Consider the following 20,286-nt stretch of genomic DNA (forward strand, 5'->3'; position numbering starts at 1 on the left):
CAGCCTGACCTCTCCCACCTCCTCAGAACATGAAGAGGAACATTTAGCTGCTCCACTCTCTGCACACAACAACAACAACAAATTTAGTGAAAACCAGGGTATTTATACGGGGTGATCCTATCGGAGGTGCTGAGACTGCATCTGGCTTCTCCCTTTGCCTTGAAAGAGCACCTCCTTGACCAGAGTATGTTTGGCCCACCTCCTGCAGACAGCTTGCCTCCTTCTGTGTATCCTGACTTTGGAGGGTGCGTGCTATGCTGTCCAGGAAGAGTCTCTCAAAACTGGAATACGGTCCCCTCCATCATTTAAAAAAACAAACAAACAAACAAAAAAACAAACCAACACAAAAAACCAACAAGCAATGTCAGGGCACCAGTAACAACTCTGCCTTTAACACAGCTGATCTGTAAGGGCTGCCAGGTAATTAGGCTGCTTGATTTCTTGAGACTACAGAAAAAGCCAGAAAGCCCACGGTGGGGTGGACAGTAACTGCTGTGTAACTCTGTAAAACAAGATGCTCACCCATCTGTCCAGAGTCTTGTGTATCCATTCACTTAAACTCTGCTAACAGGCACAGAAGGCCAGACTAACTTCAGCATTCATAGGTAACATTGCTAGAAAAGGTTTTACCCCCACTGTTTATTCCTATAGCCATTAAAGATTCATGCATTTGCTACAAAGCCTCTAAAGCAGATGAAAAATATTTTTAAACTAGATTTAAATCACCTCACCTTTAGTATATCATCCTAGACACTTCACAACTGCTGGAAAAGGTGTTGAATAATCCTAAATAAATGCATGCATGGTCAAAACCAGAGACAAACTTCACATGCTGCTCGCAGCTCTCTATCAGTGCAACAGCCTGATGTGAACCCAAGTCCTCTGCTAGTGCTATAACAAGGTCTCAATATGTAAACTAAGACAAAACTGGGGACCTGCTCACTTTCCTTGTGCATCAAGCTACTAGTAATGGGAGAACAAGAAGAAGAAGAAGGAAAAAAAGGTGTTGGATTTTGCCATAGTCATTACTGTGTATCCTCCAGTGTCCTCAGACCCATTACTCCTTCCCTCTAACACCTGACACTGTACCTTCCCACTGCAAATTTTGGGCGAAGCCTTAATAAAACTCTGACATCCATTGTTAAAAGTCACAAACTAAAAATTCTGTGCTTTGGTGCAAGCAGCAACTCAGCTTGTGTGACTTTTTGGAATCACTGCAGCAAGTCGTGAATGATGTATGAAATGAAAAATCCCTGCTCACTGCACACAATTCAGATAGTAAAATCTCCCTGGAGCATTAAAAAAAAGCACTTAAATGTGTCATTTTATTCTTGTCCTGTGCCCAGAAGACTCCCTCATCTCTCCCAAGAACATGCAGATACATCAACTATCACCAGAGAATGAGAAAGCACACTCAGCGCTAAAGCACATCAGTTCAGTTCACACAGTGTTTCCAGGAAAAGATACAGGAACCCTGAGCAAACCAGACAGAATTATACTGGAGACATGTTCAGGCCTCTCTGCAAACATAGTATTTTTTGTCATTTTTTAAAGTAATGTCTAATCTCATCAGCCTGACTCTTTAACTTGGTTGACCTTTGGAGATTGCATTAAGGAAGCAACAACAGCATGCTCAATATAGTTAGGACCATGAGAAGAAATATTTAATATAAATATCATGTGTGTGACTAGACATCATTTATGTTAGGACAAATACAGCAGCATGCTTTGACTTCAAGCCTATATTCTTTCTTGCCCCTTCACTGGAACTTTTTTCCCAGTCTGCCTTTTGGTGTTGACCTTTTTAATCTGGCAGACTCAAATATCTGCTGCCACAATTTAGCCATCTTCTGACTTGCTGGATGCGTTGTTTTCATCTGTTTTCTAGGGAGTGCTGGTTAATATTTTTCATAACCTCAGAATGGAGAAGCTAGTAGAATGTGGCAGGATTTTTTTTGTTTGCTTGTTTTGGGAGAGTGGGAGTTCGGCAACAGTGATGCAGAACAGAGAGAAAGGTTGGGTTACTCCCAACAGGTATTTCTTTCTTACCAAAACTTCTGCACGTAATGGGCAGCTTCTGCTGACATCCCCCACCACATCCAGAATGACAGAGGATCTCCAGAACTAATTTTGCAGCAAAATCACTCAGTTTGGAGCACACAAACTGTCACTCTTTCCTAATCACTAAAAAGTAGGGAGTTGGCCAGTTTCATGGTGTTCCCTTTGAGCACAAGGAGGATGGAAAATCGACAGCAAGACTGGAAGTCTACGGAAGAGTGATCTGCCCAGATGCAGCTGTCTTGGTGACTGCATTTAGTTTCAGGAACAGAAAACAAGGGTCCCATCTAATGACAACTGATGTTGTCTTCTCTTGACAAGTTTTCTGAAGTTTGTAATTTAGTAATTTTTCCTCTCCAAATATTACTGATGAGGAAGAACAGTGACCCTACACCAGCACCACATTTCTGTCATCTTTGGCATTCAGAAATTTCAGGGAAAGGAAAAAAGGTGCAGCTATTAACTCTTTTGCTTCTCTAGCTTCTTCGTGTAAAGACCAGAGCCATATCTACTTCTGCCCCTCATACACAGCAGAAGAAAGGACTACAGTGCTCACCAGACATTCCACTGAAGCAAGGACAGACACAAGAACTTTGCAGTGCATCCTCCAGCCATTAGCTGCACTGCCTTCAAGAAGCAACACTGTAGAGAGGGTGAATTAGCAGTAACTGCTGTATGTTGGTTTGTTTGGATTTCTTGCTGTGACAAAGCAATAGGCAGACAGCAAATACACTGGTAATACCTGTTCTATTTCTCCTGTCAGGAAGACACCATCTTTGGATGTCACTACCCAATCTAGAAAGCAAAATATTGCTGGAATCTCATATAGTGCATGGGCTATGGAATTGTGCTTTTCAATGCCTCTTCTCAAGGGACAAGCTCCTCAGCTCTAGATCAGATTTGGTTCCACAGGTCAGCCAGACCTTAAGAATTCAAAGAAGCAGTGCTTGAAAGCATGCATAAAGCAGTCCCTCAAAGTCTAGGAGGTAAGAGGGTTGGTTCTGAAGTGCCTTGCAGGGATGGTGGTTTCCAGGCTTATGTAACAAAAATCACATCTTCCTGCTTAGGCAAGGTTTGATAGGAAACTAAATATACTCGTAATAATTTTCTAAATTTGTTTCCCTTTCCATCCCATTTTGTTTGGTTGGTTGGTTTATTTGGGGAGGGGGTCTTGAAAAAAGAATACTTGTCCCTATACCAGTTTTTTGATATTCTGCTAAAAACACCACTATACTACTTGCATAGTATTGACAGCACTGCACAAATAAGCCCAGCATAAGGCACATAGGAACTGGTGGCAAGAACTAACTTTTCCAAAAAAGCACACTGTAAAACCAGAAGGATCAACTTATGAGGAAAAATAAATGGACTTTAGAAAAGGATTTGTGGTGGTTAAAATGAAAGCATCAGACAAAAAAAAATAGTGATTGTATATCTGCTAAAATAACATTACCTATACATTTGTACACACACATACAAAACAGGTAGAAATTACTTTTTCAACAGGCCATGAGGAAAACTGTTTATCTGCCAAAATAGTAAGACTACACTATTAAAAATATTACTTAAAATAGTTGGTTCCAGAGTTATTTGTTCAGACACAGTACATTCTTATCAAGATTGATAGTCTGACAAATTACAGTAAATTTTGTAAATACATATTAGCTTTTATTCAGCGTAGACCTCAGGGGTCTCTTGGTAGAGAAGGTGTATTGGTATAAGGAGGGAAAAGAGCTGGATGAAAGTAATCATCTGCTTGCCTTCGCAGGAAGAAGTACTTGTGCTTCCCTTTAAACTGTTCTACTATGGCCAAATTACTAAAGAACTTGCAGTGGGCTCTACCACCTACCCTACACATTTCAGATGTGCTTTTATAAAATATATGTGTATATTTTACCTATAATTATCAGATAAGAACCTACTTAAAAGACAGAAGGACTAGGGAGAAGTAGAAAGACGCCGTTATGGCTATTGCAAGGAAACGCTCAGGCTGTGCTGCACCTGGGAAGGAAAAGTAATTGGGACCGTGATAGGGACACATCAGGGATCGTAATGAAAGGCCTCAGAAAAGCACAGAAGACAGCCATCGTTGGCTGTGTGCTCGTGAAGTAGTCATTTCTCTTTGTTTTGCTCACTGACTCTTTTTACTAGCAGTTCACTTCGCATTATGACTGAATTAGGTAAGGAGGAGCTGGGGGAAGCGCTCTTGGCTAACTTCAGACTACAGCCAGGCTCATTAAAACCAGCACATTTGCTGCAGTGTTTGCAGCATTTCCTCTAGGTTTTAAGGCTGTCTTAATAAGTGAAATTCTGAGCAGAAATAATATATTTTAATTTACTTTTTAGTGCTCCCTGTTATAAGCATTCAATGTCATGCTGGTTTGCTTTTTTTTTTTTCATATTATATGGAGCATAAAAATGCATTAATTTAGTATCTTAATAAAAATGAACATATTCTTCTAGAACCTAAAAGCTCCTAAGTACACAGAACAGGTTCACTAGCCCAATCTTGGAGCATGAAGAGAAAGTTATTTGAGAACCCAAGATTCACAAACATCAACACAAAATTCCAGGGCTTTTAAATAAAGATTTGTCCCATGTCCTACCACTCACTGTCTCCCAGGAAAACTGTGGAGAGCAGAGCCCATGAGCTGCCAGTGGGTTGTAGAGATAAGCCAAGAGTTAGATCCTTAAATCATCCACCAGCAGGTTGATTGAGGGGGGTGTGGGTGTGGTATGTAGGATTAGCATACAAATAACTATCCTTTCCATCAAAAAGAAACAGAGCAAGGTTGTTACAGGTGTCAAAATTTTGACTGACATCCTACACATGGCAACAAGGTGCCTGGCAAGGGTCAGAGTTGTGGGCTTGAGGTTTTCCTGGAACAGTCATGCTGTGGGTAGGGATAATTGCTGTACAGTACATAGCCCACAAAATACAAAGACAGAGCAAGTCAAGATAGGTTTGCAGGCAGAGCCCTTGCAATTTTAAATATTTGGCTTTACTAAGGCATGTTTCTAAATTAATAGGCCTTATAGCTTGCAATAGGATTATTCAGGGTACATCAAGTCAAGCATGTAGTATACATTTGTAGGATTAGGGTTAATGTTATTGTACTGTAAAGTGTTCTTAAGTGTATCAGATTACAAATTAACTAAGGAAGCCAACAAAAGCTAGTAGAGAACAGCTCCTAATTGAGACTGCCCCATCCCCCCTCCCTGGCCCTTCTTGACACTTTGTATAAGGTGACCACAATAGGCTTATAAAGACTTCTCTACTAAGTTTTCAGGATTTTTTTGTAAACCCAAATCTCAAATCCTGGAAGTTTCTGAATTCTGTATAGAATTTAACACAAATCATAAAGCAGAGAAATGCAATTTATTTGTTCATCAGAAGATGAATTTTTGTTTTCTACTATCTAAACCAACCAAACAAGAAATCTTAATTTTTAACACAAATTTTCAGAAAGAATAGTAGCTCTGAAGGTAACAGACCTGACTTCAGAAAAACAAGATTTATGCAGAAGTAACCACAGTGACAGAAGATGAAAACTAAGACAATAATTCACAGTGATTACAGTTATTACCATCCCTAATCCATAACCTGTAACTCACTTAAGCTAACACTGCCTAGAAATCCTTCCTAAAAATTTATCTAGAAGTCAAAATGAAGTTTGATGATTGTTACTGGAACTATTTTTAGAAGTTGATCAGCAACAATAAATTCCTTTTTCTTAGAGCTGATGTGTTCAAAGAAGTGTTTAATTATTAAACCTGTATTTGCATCAACTTTTCTCTAATACATACTTCTCTTTAAGGTATCTGATAAGAAATAACATTATAAAATGAAAATAACATTTACTTCAGCCTGTAGTGGAACAATAATACTGGTCAATGTAGGGTTACAGCATAATAAATAGTATTCACTAAACTAGAACCTGAGACTCTGCATATGCTGGTATTTATGGTTTGGAACCTTGCCTGTACAAAAATCAAGTTTGATTCACAAGCATTTGGCACATTCTAGTATCAAAAGAGAAAAATGATAACTCCTGTACATTAAGTCCAAAGGTTCAAGCCTTGTTCAGAACAAAGGTGTGGTATGAAAGCAGCGATACAAGAACAAGGGAACATTTGCTACTTGGTGTAGTACAGTGTCTTCCTAATTAATCCAAAGTATTGTCACTTACAGTATACCCAAATGTATAACTTCACTTACTCTCACTTACTCACTCTCACCTCCCCCAAATGTAGTACAGATAAAATCCCTGATAGTCTCTGCTCTCACACCCCCCAATAATTTTATCTTTACATGTTGTGTAATTCTCACTTTCACCCACTATGGGACAAGATAAGACATTATGATTTTTGCAAAAGAAAAGTTGAAAAGCTTAAATTCCAGTACCATAGAATGACACTTCTCTGAAGACCTGAAAGAGAATTTCGTGAGGACCACCATTCCAGAGCTGAGCATGCTCCTCCCTTTTATAAAAGTAGCAATTTTCTGCTAGTGAAAAGCTCTATTCAGTTGTGTTTTGTTATAAAATAGATAAACAAGGATCACTCTAATCCCAGAATAAAATATTTTGCAGTTAATAATCGAGGCCATTGTATTCTTTGAAAAATAGGTGCTAAATACTCTCCATTTGCTGGTAGCTACACTTCTGAGGGAATAGGGACTGAATTTTGAATTTGCTATACTGGTACTCCAACATGACATTTCAGCACATGCTTAAATTATGCCTGCAACTAGCCTCACCCATTGCCATGGGCCTATCAAGATGCCTAATTGTTAGTATACATTTAAAGTCTGTCTTAACTGGTTTTAGAGAAGACAGAAGCATATTGAGAGCACCTGTATAATATAGAGTGAAGAATTCCACCATGATTTCTGCATAAATATATGCACAGATGTCATATCAAGCAGATGTGCAGAGAAGACATGAGCGAGGTATCTTAGCTGTATATAATTTCATTTTGATAGATGTACTTGCCAAAGCTCAAATTCAGCTGAACTACTTACCCCATTGGAACAATTTATATTCTCACTAGTATTTGGTCAAGATCTGAGATTACTTTTGTGAATTTTTGACCCAGAATATGTTTCACAGGTTTCGTTTGTTTTATATGAGGAAGAAGGAGAACCAGTTGTTTCTGTAAATCCAAATTTTAGTATTTCTAGCCCATTATAGACTTCATTTTTGGTCTGATGAGGTAGAGATAGCTCTTCCATCCGTCCTTTTTCAGGAGATGATAATTTGACAGATTCATACAAACATCTAAAAAGCAGCACATGCTGGAGATGGCTTAGCCTTTTCTCTTTTAAAATATGAAGCTACTGATATCCATAGCCATTTTAGGAAACACCAGTCACATACAGTGAGACTCTAGTGCCAAAGGCTAATTGATTCAGAATATGCAAGAAGCAGCCTCAGGAAGGTGTGAAACAGCAGTACCAGAATTATGTTACAGGGAAGTAGGTGTAAAACATGTAAAGCTTTTTGACAGTGTAGACTCATTGCTTCAGATATTTGTGTCTGAAAAAAAAATCATAAATTCAAGGATATTTTGATCAGGGGAAAAAAAAAAAGCTTAGGACTGTTGCTTAGATTTCTTTAAAAGGTCATCCACTCTCATACTGCAGAATCCACTGGGAAGTTTGCCATCAAAACCCGATGCATTTAGTTAAGGTATACCTGAAATACAGATTTTTAAGGACAGCAACAGCGAGGGCTAATTTCATTTAGAACATATTTTAGTATTGTATACTGTGTATTTTGGTTTCCAAATCCATCATAAATAGACTTTAACTTCTCTGATAAATTAAAAGAGAAAGCAGCTCCTAAAGTCAGGAGGACTGAAAGCGTGTAACAGTGTTGTGCATTTCGATGGCCAAGTCTCAATCACCTGTTACAAAATTTTGCAGGAAATTTCTATTTCCAGGTGAGCAGTATTTGAAGTTTTCACTATACTTTCAGGAAAAAAAAGCAGTGCTTTTTACGTATTATTCAAACACTCAGATCACGAAGGAATGCTAAATATTATCTGAGACTTTTTAAGAATATAGCAAATACAAAGTAACAAAATTCAGTAAGAAACTGAAGAATTTTTTTTTTAATTATGTAATGAAGACGTTTTTAAGTTTTGGGTAAAATATCAAAAAAACGTTTCAAACTAATGAAACAATTTTTTAAAAATTTTAATTTTTTTAAACCAATAGATACGTCGCAGAAATTAAAATTTCTTAAAGGCATCTTTGTGCTAGGCAATAAGAGCTCAATATTCTCCTACTGTATCATTCATAGATACCTTGTTTCACATATGCCTCTGGCCAAAAATGCAGAAATTTTCCAATTAAACCTTTGATGTCAAATCACGTCATAATATAGTTGATAGCATTTACTCCTGAAGTAAGTAATTTTATTATGGGTATTATTTTAAACAGATTTGATAAAAACAGTAGTCACAAAATCATTTTTCAGGAAAAATTCAGCAAGGAAGAAATCAAGAAAGTTTGTTTCTTTTAAAAGTGGTTACAGAAAATACTAAACAGACCTATAGATTTATTTTTTTTTCTTTCACCTAGAACATTGTCCCATCTTCTGGCACTGCAAACTTTTTTAGACTGCCCCAAGATCACCACTTTTATTAAGATTTATTAGGCTGCTAGGTATTGACAAAAACCTTTGTAGTAAAATAATTTTCCATCAAAATATACCATACTGTAGAAAGATAATGAAGAGCTGTAGGACAGGCTTTAACAGACACTGCACTTTCATCTGAAAATTCTCCTCAAATTCTTTGAACATTTCCAGGGGATTAATGAGGTATTTTGACAACACACGCGAAGTGTCTGGTTTTCAAGAAGCTTTATAAGAGGGAACATTCACATTCTTGGAAATTAAACTGTGTATTTTAAGCCACTAAAAATAACACAATTATTAAAAAATTGGCAGCTCTGGAGAAAAATACCAGCAGATATGGGGAAACACATGGAACTACTGAAAAGCGTCAAACTTGAGTACACACATTTTACAGCATTTCAACATGACTTAAACACCAATTTTAACAGCTTAATTGAATGTTTCTTATTAAAAGCTATCACAGATGAGCTAAAATAAGAACTAGGCAGAGTGTAACTAAATCAAAAGCATTATTCTTTGCAAGTTGGGTGGATTAACTGTGTGTACGTGCATTACTTTCCTTGTAGTCCACCCTTATCCCTTCATAAACTCTTTCAAGGGTTTCAAAACCTGTGGTAATTAGTGAGTAAGTATTACTGGGGTTCTTTCCCTCCTTTTAAGATATGATAAGTGATATAATTAATATAAATTTAGGCAAACATTCATCTCCCTTACACAGCAAAATTAGTACAAGCAAATCGTTACACCCACTATTTTTATGTTTACTTTAAAATATACTTCAGGCCCATTCCTGCAAATTAGTACTCCTTTAATACTTCAATGCACTGCAACAAGGATATTAGTGTAAAAAGAAGGGTTCACTTCTACAAAGCTTTAATGAAGAAAGCAGAGCTCTCTTATGCCTCACTTCTGTGAATACCTCAGTATTCCTGAAAAATCAGAGTGCTTAAGATCTACCCTCATCTAACCAAGCTGGGCAAGAGTCATACCGAGGGGTCATTTTGAAAACCCCTTAAAGCCCGCTACCTCTGAAAATATCCATCTAGAGTATTTACACATGCATTTAAGAGAGCTGATAACGTAGGTGTCTGCAATACTTAATGTGCTCTTTCCATGACATAAGAGAGAACTGGGATTTCCTAATCAGTATCAGGTCACAAGACATTTTAAGTCTCTCTAATGACTCCTACACAATTTTTAAAAATAATAATTGCCTTTAAAGCGTGAGCAATTGTACAGGAAAAGACTGCTTTCTAAACTCTACTCTCCTCAGTCTGCATCCTTCCACAAGCTAAATATTTTACAGAGGCAGCATCTTTATGATGCTTGTGGTTCAACACTTTACTTTCTGCAGTCACATCTCATTATTTACAATATCTCATCCAATATATGTATTTTAAAAACTTTCTTTGGCTTTGAACCAGAGCAAGAGGGGAAGAAAAAACCTAACATGATGTGCTCCTTTCTTCAGGAATCTGATCTACTTTTCATACCTATCCAGTGGTACTTTTAAAGTCTGCAGTAAGTTTACGAGCAAAATCAACACCAAGGTTGGGCAGTGGGGGGGGGGGCAGACATGTGAGGGTGTAGACTTTTCTGGCACCTGCACCCCCAATAAGGTTCTAGACTTTAAGCACAAAAATTCCACCCCAATATAATAGTTTTTTTAATCCTTTTTGTATGATATGTTTGCCTGGCTAGGGAAATTATGCAAAAAAATAATAAAAGTTCTAATTCAATTTCCATGTTAAGAGATTGATTTGAAAAAAAAAAAAAAAACTAAATCAGAAACCTTATTCTTTGTGTTTACTAAGAGATATGCACTCCAACATTTAGTGTCATGGAGCTGGAGTTAAAACCAGAAACGGTGAAGATAATTTAGCTGCCTGAATGCCTGCTCTTCAGTAAAATGCTGCCAAAATTAAATAGGAATGAAACAGCACTTTGTAGTCATTGGTCGCTCAGCAGGGTTTGCGTAGTTAAAAACCTAAGTGAAAAGGGTGATTGACCTACATTGCTACTAGCTTAGCACAGCTGTACTTTCATATTTTTGCTGCATCCGAGGAAGCTCATTATTTAATACAACTGAGTTACATGTAATTGTTGGTCTTTCATTTTACACTTCTAGGGGCCAGATATTAATCTCAAATGTGTGGCAGGCATTACTGTGCATGTGGAAGTATCTGTGACTGCCCATTTGCACACAAGGCTAAGAGACAGGATTGGATATAGCTGCACCTGAAATTAAGAGGCTGCCCAGGGGTAGGAGGACCTCACAAATATGCAGAAATCAAATGAGCAGATGGAACAGAGAGCAAATCCCTTGGCACCCCAAAGGCAAACGCTCTGCTGTTTCCCTGTTGTTTTGAGAAGAAGCAGCCCAGAACACAGAACCAAAGCACATTTCACACAACTCATATTCACAGTTTAAGTAAGTAATAACATTCTAGTTAACAACCAGTTTGGCATGCTAACAGCCCTTGGGCTGTTAACATAACGACTGGTCATTAATGGCAGTAATGACAGATTTCAAAGGGAATATCGTGCTCGCAAATGGACACATTGCCAGTCAGGAGAGGACAGAGCAGCATAGACTGATACATTAAGATGTCACCGTACAGCTCTGGAGGGAAAAAGAAAAAGGGAAAAAAAAAACCACCACCAAACCTTCTTGCATATTTCATTTACTGTAAATGGACTTGAAATAGTGGCGTAAACCTAAGTTCCTTAAATTAAGTCTTCATTTTCTAACTCAAGAGTGTATAAGCAGGAGACAGAAGCCTGCAGGGGAATTATACTCTGCATATCATTTTCACTGGGTATGTTATTCCTAACATTGAGTCCTTTCTTTACTCAAGTCTGTTCTCATCCTCATTAGCAAAACAGAGTTCATTCCTTCGGTGGCCACCCTAATGCCCTTGGTGTCATACGCCACCTCTGCAACCACTGGAGTGCCTTACATGATTCCAGGGTAAAACCTCTCACACCTAAAGCAACTTCGAAACTCACTACCCCATTAAAGACTTCTTCCATCCAGTCAGCTCTCCCCAGTTTAGAGAAGTTTTAATAGAGAAAATTAACTAATTTTACCAAAAGAGAGAGCAAAATAAAGCAAATTTTGAAGTTCTGAAGATAGCAGAGTATTTATAAAATAAATACGTCAGGGCTCAAATGCGGAACATAAGCGGGTTGAGGGAGTGGTTTATTTTTTTGGCAGGCATCTCTAAGTGATAGATACTGGCAGTACCTTTGCAAATAGCCAAGGACACAATCACACAGATTGCAGATTTAACCCGGAACGTTAAAGCACCTAAACTGGCTACAGTATGGCTTATAGCATCTGTAGAATGGCTGTCTTATTGAGAGACATAATGAACACAGGGAGACAAGTTAATAAACAATTTTACTCTTTACAGTATCAAGCAAGCCACATATCCTCTAGAGGGCACCACGTAAATTAATAGGAAGCTAGAAATTTTATATGTAGCAAAAACTCCCTTTTTGATTAAAAAGAAAAAAAAAAAAGGATAGTTTTAAACTGTAATCGAACCCTAATCTAATCATTAGTAGAAAGTAATTTGTTCTTTAAATTCAGATCAAGTGGGTTGCTAAATATGAAAACTTATTTGACTACAGAGCTAGAGAACATTTAGCTAGTTTCCACATTAGCATTAAAAGGATCACTTTTGTAGGTTTGCTGCATAACGAAGTAGATAAGACGCAATGAGGCAAACGGCTATCTGCAAGTACCTTAAGTGCACCTGTTTGAAGTTTACTGTAAATACCAAGTTTAAGTCTATGCATTCCCAAGAATCACCAAAAAAAGGCTAATGACAAGATAGCTTCATTAAGACTTGATAAACCTGGAGACATAGATCAGAAACATCTTAAAAGTGATTGTAGGATTTCTCATGCATGCTGGTTTCACTGGTGCAAACAAATTTGTACAAACAAATAACTGAAAGACTAGTTTTGAATGTGGTTATGACATGAAAAAATAGTCTCCTTTCTCTGAATCACTTAATATGAATTTTAAGAATCTGTTAGCAAAATATTTACTCCTGTTAGACCTTCAACGACTAGAGAGCAACTGTGTGTGTGTCTGCACGCACATCTGAGCTGGGAAAATGCTTTGCTCATATCTCTACTACGAGATCACTTTTGGGTTTGACTTTAAACATTTGACTATAAAACACTGGATCTGATGCACTAGAACTTGGGAAATTCAGTAAGTTCAGAGTCTCCAGTAAATTTAGAACTCAGACCAAAAAGCCATACCAGAGTTTTCTCACTCCTACAGGCACTTGTACAAAGATTCTAAGAATGGATTTTAAAAATTAGGGTAAATGTTATCTTCCCTCTAGAAGCTGTTTCTGATCCCTCTCTACAGACACACACTTTAGGATCACAAGTGACCTAGGTTCACGTAGAACAATTATCTTCTATTCAAACGGTTCCCTGCCAGCTTTTAAAAGTAAGGTTTTGTTACTTCTTTGGCAGCTTTAACGCAATGGCTTTAAGATGCAGACTTTATGATAAATTCCCAGTACTTTATCTTGCATCCAGTTCAGAGTTGTAACGGATGGGAGAGCACTTTTACCAACTAGTCCAAGGCCACTCCTTGCAGTCCCAGCTCAAAAAACCCAGAACACAATTGCAAAGGTTTTTGTTCCACTCCAGAATAAAACAGGCCGTAACATGGGGATCCAGAGTACCAACACTTTTTAATAAAGCTTTAGCTTTTATTTCTGTTCCAACCTACCCATGCTGTACAACTTGGGAACCCATAAGTGTGTGGGAACCTATTTGGTATCTGTGCTTAAAATGAACTTGTAAGTTAACACATTGAAATAGAATTTTAATTCTTCTCCAGCGTATTACTGACTTGAATGTCCCTTTAAAACAAAAAGGTTTCACTACAGGGGCAGGGGAAATATTCCCAGAAGCTCACCTTAGCCTGGAGCAGCTAGTCTCATTAGGCCCCCTCTACAGGGAATGGAGGAAAGGTGCTCCGATAGGAAACAGGTGCTCTGAATCATCCCAGAGGAGCCTTTTCTCTCTATTTACTATTGAGACCCCAGGGAGTATAAAGTTCCTGATTAAACTTAGCTCCTGGAAAGTAGCCCTGTTTATTCACATACAATCTGCAGATAAACTAGCCTGGTGCTCCTCACTAGTACTTTACTGAGTTACACTTCAAGTACTTCTGAGAACCCAAGTTCACAAGCAAATAAGAAAACAGAAAATCGGGTGACAATTTGCTATCTCTGAGAAGTGGCAACAGGTTACCCCATGTCCCACTGGTCACTGGATTAAGTCAGGGCCAGAGTGGATCTGAGCCTACTGGCTACATGTTTATTTACCCTGCGGAAGATAGCTGTCCCGCTTCAAACAGCTAAATGGCAACATTCATAAAAGCTTCCAGTGCCACAAATTAAATACCTTGGCAAACTAGGAGAAGAAAAGTGGGTAAGCGAAGATGAGTGAGGCACTCCTTGCTTCCAGAGCTCAGCCTTGCACTGGAGCTGGTGCAAACCACAGGCATGGTTTCAGGCTGTAACACCTGGCCACCACGGTGCTCCGAGGAGGCCACCAGCTCCCCGGGCTGAACGGGTTTAGCGAGATTGTTAGGGAACGTAAGAAGGATGTGGCCTACCTCAGATAGTCTCTGCGACAAAGGATAAGGTTGGCTTTGGTGTACAAGGTAGAGCCCACCTCCCCCAGGCGACAGTCACAGCAGGCACATTTCAGGCAGTCTTCATGCCAGTATTTGTCCAGGGCCTTTAGAAGATACCGGTCTTTGATCTTACGGTTGCAGCCAGCACAACCTTTCGGCTTGGTGTCTGGCTGGACTGAGAGCATTTGTATACCTGAAACACAACAAGACAAGAGAAGACTGAAAACAGATATTCTCTCAAGTGCAAGACTCTCCTTTTTCTTCCTCCACCTTGCCACTCCCCCCACACCCAGTTTATTGAAACAGAGATCATGTAGATACGATGAAATAAACTAGGTAATCCACAGCAAGCTAGAAACTACGTTAAGATAAATTTGAAAGCAAAAGCTTCCACCATTCTAAGTTCCACAGCTTCTCTTTAACACCTCATTTACCTAGTTGTTCTGCTGAAAAGAAACAGGAATAAAAAATTGAAATGAAAAATTGAAACCGTTTTGCTGAAGAGTCATCCACTTTTGCCCAAAATATCCAATACTTAGCAACCAAATATTTAAATAAACAGCATACCTATGATAGCAAACACAGGTCCAAATACATAGATTTAGCTATTTGCACTATCTTTATAAAATATAAAAACATTCTGGATTCTAAAGGAGAAAAGACTGAAGCTATCAGAGTCTCCAAGCCAGCGTTTCAAGGAGATTCGACAGAAATGTTTTGGTGCTGCTGTGGGGATGGTTTGTTTTTTAAGATTTGTTAGACACATGAATGAAGCAATCAAATTTCCAGAGACTTCAGCACCAGCATCTCGAGCTACAACCTGCAGTGCAACTCCCTTCTGAAAAATCTGATTTTAAATAATCTGTACAGGGTCAGAGAGTTGCTAGTTTGACAAGGAAAAAGAAACAAATAAAAAAACCAAACCAACACCACCACCAAACCCATCCAATGTTAAAAAAAATCCTCTGCCCCACAGTCCCAGTCCCAGTTTTAGCCAACAGCTAGTTCAGGACAAGCAGTACAGTAGTGTCCATTAAGTATAAATACCTTTTGATATAATAGCAGAGGCCATTTAAATAATAATAATTCAAATGTCTTAACCACTGTTCAAGGGATGGAGCTGGTAAAAGTAGAACACGGTTGGGTGATGGTACACGGAGCACCAAAGCCAGCTTCCAGAGATCCATAAAAAGCCTGATTGCCCTGAGTTTTACAGTCAATGGGGAAAGTAGGTCACTGCCCCAAAGTGCTTACAGACTGGACTCTCTTGGTTAATTGCACAGACTGCCATCCCATTACACTCAGACCAATTGTCTAAAAGTAATTTCTTAGAATAAGCAAAATCATAGCCCTGCAGATGCTTCGTTGGACAACAAACATGCACCAGAGAAAGAGAACTGATCCTACCCTAAAATTCAGGGTTCAGCATCCTGTTATTATGCAGAGACTGGGAAAGGTCAGAGCCTTGTAACAAAGAAAAGCAAATTCAAGAGCTCCTCATCAAGAATACTCTACTACCTACTATTAAAAAGCTTTACAGTCCCAGCTTCTATCAGCAGATCTCAGTTGGTGCTGTAACATACCACCATAGACCGGCAGGCTCAGGGTGACAGAACGTGAACAAGCTGGAGCTTGGGTTTTTGCTTGGTTTGTTGTGTTTGGTTTTTTTTTTAAAAGTTTTTGTAAGGAAAACAGGAAAATGAGTGTAAACCTCAAAGCAATGGTACAGTGTGCCTTTATGGATATTAGCACTAAAAAGACAAGAAGCTAAATGCTGCACTGGCTGAGGTGTCCCAGAGACCTGTACACATATGTGAACATGGAATACATTCAATTTACATGGAATGCAGTGACTGCAGAGCCAGTCAAGTGACTTTCCAGGGTTACCAGGCTGAACTCCCAAGTTTCGCTGATCACTGAATTAGAAATAGTAATTATCATGACACATGAACACAACAGCTTTGCTCCTCTCTTTGTAATACAGTCTATTATGCATTTTGGAGCAGTATATTTATCTGTTTAAGTAGCCATTCAGTTATACGGAGACAGTTCTCTTAGTGGGCACCATAAGTACCATGACAATACTGTTGCATAATATCTAAACCTTGTAACAGAAGTGTAAGGTCCGTACTTTTCTATCAGTAAGTATAGAAAAAAAGGCACTGCTGCCTTCCCTTATTACCCAATCAATGCTACTCTCCTAGCTCCTACATCACTTACAGACTCGTAAGATTTCGTTTCTTGTTTGCAAGGGGGAAGATGAGATCCAGCGACCTGCACAGGGCTCCATGCTAAGTCTGTAGCAGATCTGGGAACAAACAGGCGTATCTCACCTTCAGCAAGCATCATAAGACAAAAGCTGAGCCTTTGCAGTAGTTTCAACAGCCAACTGACTCCTCTGAAACCAGCATACACACATGAAGCAGCAAAATAGCATGGCTACAAAAAAAAATTATGAAAAGCAGTGAAAATATCTGAGATTTCTGGTACAGAACCTATACCACACTGTAAAGAGAAGTCCTGCTGGAACTCTGATACCTTCACTTGGTCAAAAAGCTTTTATCTGTAAAGTTGCATATCACAGTGGACTATAAACATTTACTAAGTGCCAAGAACAGGCTCATCCCCAGCCCCTCTTTTTGGCCACATAAAGGACAAATGCATAAAATCAGCTACAATTTGTATCAACTTCTTGGAACTCAGTAAAAAAGTTCAGAGGCATGAAGGGCTGTTCTAGGACTTTAATCTTTAGCTCAAGGGAAACCAGGATAAACTAGGACCTAACACAGTTAAAGGCTTTAAAGGAAAAAAATCTTAATGTAAAAATTTTGTCGCCTGATAAGGATGCGGGTTGGAGAGCAGAGAATGACAGTCTCTGATTCAGGCTGATCTACTGTCCTGCGCTGTCTGAAGGGAACAAGGTACCACAGAAACAAGGCTAAACAAGTGAATATCTGAGCAAATTGCAGTAATCAAGCCTAGTAATTCCTGAGGTATATGCTGCAAACACGAGGTTATTGCATTACAAACAATACCAGAGCTTGCACAATCTTGCACATATGCCTGCAGAGTTTTTGAGACATTTGCTACATGAGAAAAGCAGACAGAGGACTATCATTCATGTTGGTTAGCCCAAACCCTCCTTGTAGAGAGGAGTGAAAAGGGCAGACATCACATGAAATAGCCCCTGCATGTCTATTTTCCTGAGGCAGAGAGAGAAGGTGGTGCTGACATCCCACTGGCAGCATCTTCAGATTAGGGATTCAATCTGCAGCAGTTTTTGGAGGGAAGGAATGTTTTTCTCCTCTGATAGATCTCATCTTTTCTCACTTTACTTGCAATTCAGCTGCTTCTATTTTAATGAAAGTTAAAAAAAAAAATCCCCAAACTACTGCTTCATTATAAAAAAATAAAGTTCTGCTTTTTTTGAAGTGTAGAAAGGTTCTAAACAAAACAAAGCACAAAACAGACCTCCAAGAAGTGTTTCACCTATCTCTAAATTCTTTGCACGTCCCCTTTTCTTCATATGCCCTGGATTAAATCACTTAATTTTGAAAACAGAACATTGTATTACATTTTTCTGTATTGTAGGAGCCACCTTAATGCAGATCACCTCACAGACCATCTCTCTTCCCTTTAATGTCCCCATAAGATCTCCAGTGCAGTTACACTTTTCAGATACACACTCGTATATTTTTAGCCCTCTCTTAATTTGGCAATAAGGATACCTGCAGTTTACTGTCAGCCAGCTTTTCACAGGCTGCAGTTTAAGTACCCATTTATTTCTTAGGACAGAGGAAGGACCCTTTCAGAGGCTGATAGCACCCACAAAACCACCCAAACTGCTCACTGCTGAAATATCAGGTAGCGACACACGGCACTACTTCTTGGCAGCCCTCCTGTCCCCTTCCCCTGGAAAGTACAGCTTATGGAGCACTTTCAAAAAAACAGGCAACTGCAGAAGTACTACAGCCAGGCTGTAAAAAAAAAAAAAAAAAAAAATCTAAAAAAATTAAAAGCCAGCTTTCTATTCTGCAGAGTCCTACCCATGCAGTGCATCACAGGGCAGATCTGTTCTCAGAACCAAGAAATTTCAGTGCCTAGTCTGTCACTGTCAAACGAAACCTTTTTATTTCACCCCAATGTGCTTTCGAGGGCTTCCTCTATCCTTCCCTCCATTCCCTCCCCCCTCCGCCCCCAGTCCCCAAGATACTGCACATAAACTGCAGAGCTGTGTCAGGGATAAGACTTTTTCATCACCATCGACCACCTTTAGGATTTTTGAAGGGAGAACTTCATAACCTGATTTGCAGGTTTTTGGATTTCCTTCGGTCTCCCCAAATAAGTTCAACACAACTGACTCCCATCCCTCGATATTGTTGGTATTGTGTGATGAAACACTGTCAACTGATTTGTAACTATGATTTCAGGATAAAGAGGCCAGATTGCTGGGAAAAGCTAAATTAGGCTCCTGGAGAATGGCAGAAAACCAAAAATCCACCTCAATCAAATCATCACCCTTCTCAAAAATCTAAGGGAATGAAGATCTGACATAATGAACTATATTCTGTTAGTGATGTAGTGGCATCTGTAAGCAGGATTAGTCCCTGATGGTGCTGAGCATGGCACAAGACACACGGAACTCAGTTCCTGGTTTCTGGTACAGACAGTCTTTGGGAAGCATGTTAAGGGAGGAAGAGTTGGAAATTATTATACTGCACCGGATCACTTAAAAACTTTTAAAGATCACTCTCCACCATCCCCTCCCTGCCTTTGCAGAGGCACGCACACGGTTCTACCAAGGACAGTGGTATGTACAGCAAGGACGGGAAAACTTGCCTCTGCTTAAAAAAAAAAAAAAAAAGAAGAAAGAAAGAAAGAAAGAAAGAACAGTTTGGAACAATTTAAGTATCAGTGCACTGGTCTTTAAAAGACAGCAAACTGACAGACAATACGCAGTCAACAAGAGAGCTAGAGATCTAGCAAAAGATAAAAAGAATACTTTTCCAACGCTTTCCCACTTTGTAGCTTCATCCTAAAAGCATTCAGAGTTCCAGTTATTCAGGACAATACACACACAGACTTAAAAGTTAAGGCTTCAGAAACTAAGAAACATTTTAGAACTCGCATGTAGCACATCAGGAGTCGTAACTAGTTTTAGATTGGCATGTAAATTGTTCTGTGGAAAATTCTTATTGCCTCCGAGACCCTGCTATTCTGAGTTATTTGACAGTTTAAGGGAAATCATAATTAAAAAAAGAGACATAAATAATAGCCTGTGCAGTGTGGTGCACAGAAATAAGTAGAACCATTTCATTTAAACTCTGGTGAGCTTTTAATTGCCTGGATTGCATTGTGAACCAGCCTAACGGTTGATTGCCTCCATTATGCTCTCTTGTTCTGTGCCATTCATCCGCACAGCCTCAGCTTCTGTAGTTAACACAACAAAGTAACCGCAACTCCATAACACTCGGGTTGGTTTTTTTTTTTTTTTTTTTTTAATAAATAAAAGTAAGGTTTTTAGTACTCTGAATATAGTCTCTTCTGTACACTTTCGAGATAATTTTCCATGGTATATAACTAAACTTCACCTCCTGCCCTTTCTTCTACCGAGCAGTTTGATTTTTTTTTCCATTATTTTTATTTTTTTTTTTTTTTAATAAAGGAGGTGGGTTGTGGAGGGGGGGAAGAGAAGAGCTTAGGTAAAAACTAAAAATGGGAATGCAGTCCCACAGCTGGGAGCAGTGATACAGATTAAGAGAATTTGGCCAACATGGCTAGCCGATTGCCAGACAAAAGATTTCTCTTCTTCTTTCTCCTTCTCTTTTTGAAAGCTAGATTGGGCCTAAAAGCTTGTTTCTCTCTGTTCACTGGCCCAGAGCATCCCTGCAGGCTGTAGCCCCCTAA

The 20,286-nt window shown here is 38.9% G+C and overlaps 1 protein-coding gene across 1 annotated transcript in view; it reads right to left on the reverse strand.

Moving 5' to 3' along the window:
• LMO3 (LIM domain only 3 (rhombotin-like 2)) overlaps positions 1–14,574 on the reverse strand; it is a 48,235-nt gene extending 33,661 nt beyond the window's left edge. The window contains exon 1 of the mRNA XM_008935844.1: positions 14,359–14,574. Coding sequence (XP_008934092.1) covers positions 14,359–14,564 — 206 coding nt within the window. The 5' untranslated portion in view covers positions 14,565–14,574. The remainder of the gene's footprint in view (positions 1–14,358) is intronic.
• Between the last annotated feature and the right edge of the window lie 5,712 nt (positions 14,575–20,286).

This window comes from Merops nubicus, unplaced genomic scaffold (genome assembly GCF_000691845.1).
Source record: "Merops nubicus isolate BGI_N331 unplaced genomic scaffold, ASM69184v1 scaffold26262, whole genome shotgun sequence".
Taxonomy (NCBI): Eukaryota; Metazoa; Chordata; class Aves; order Coraciiformes; family Meropidae; genus Merops; species Merops nubicus.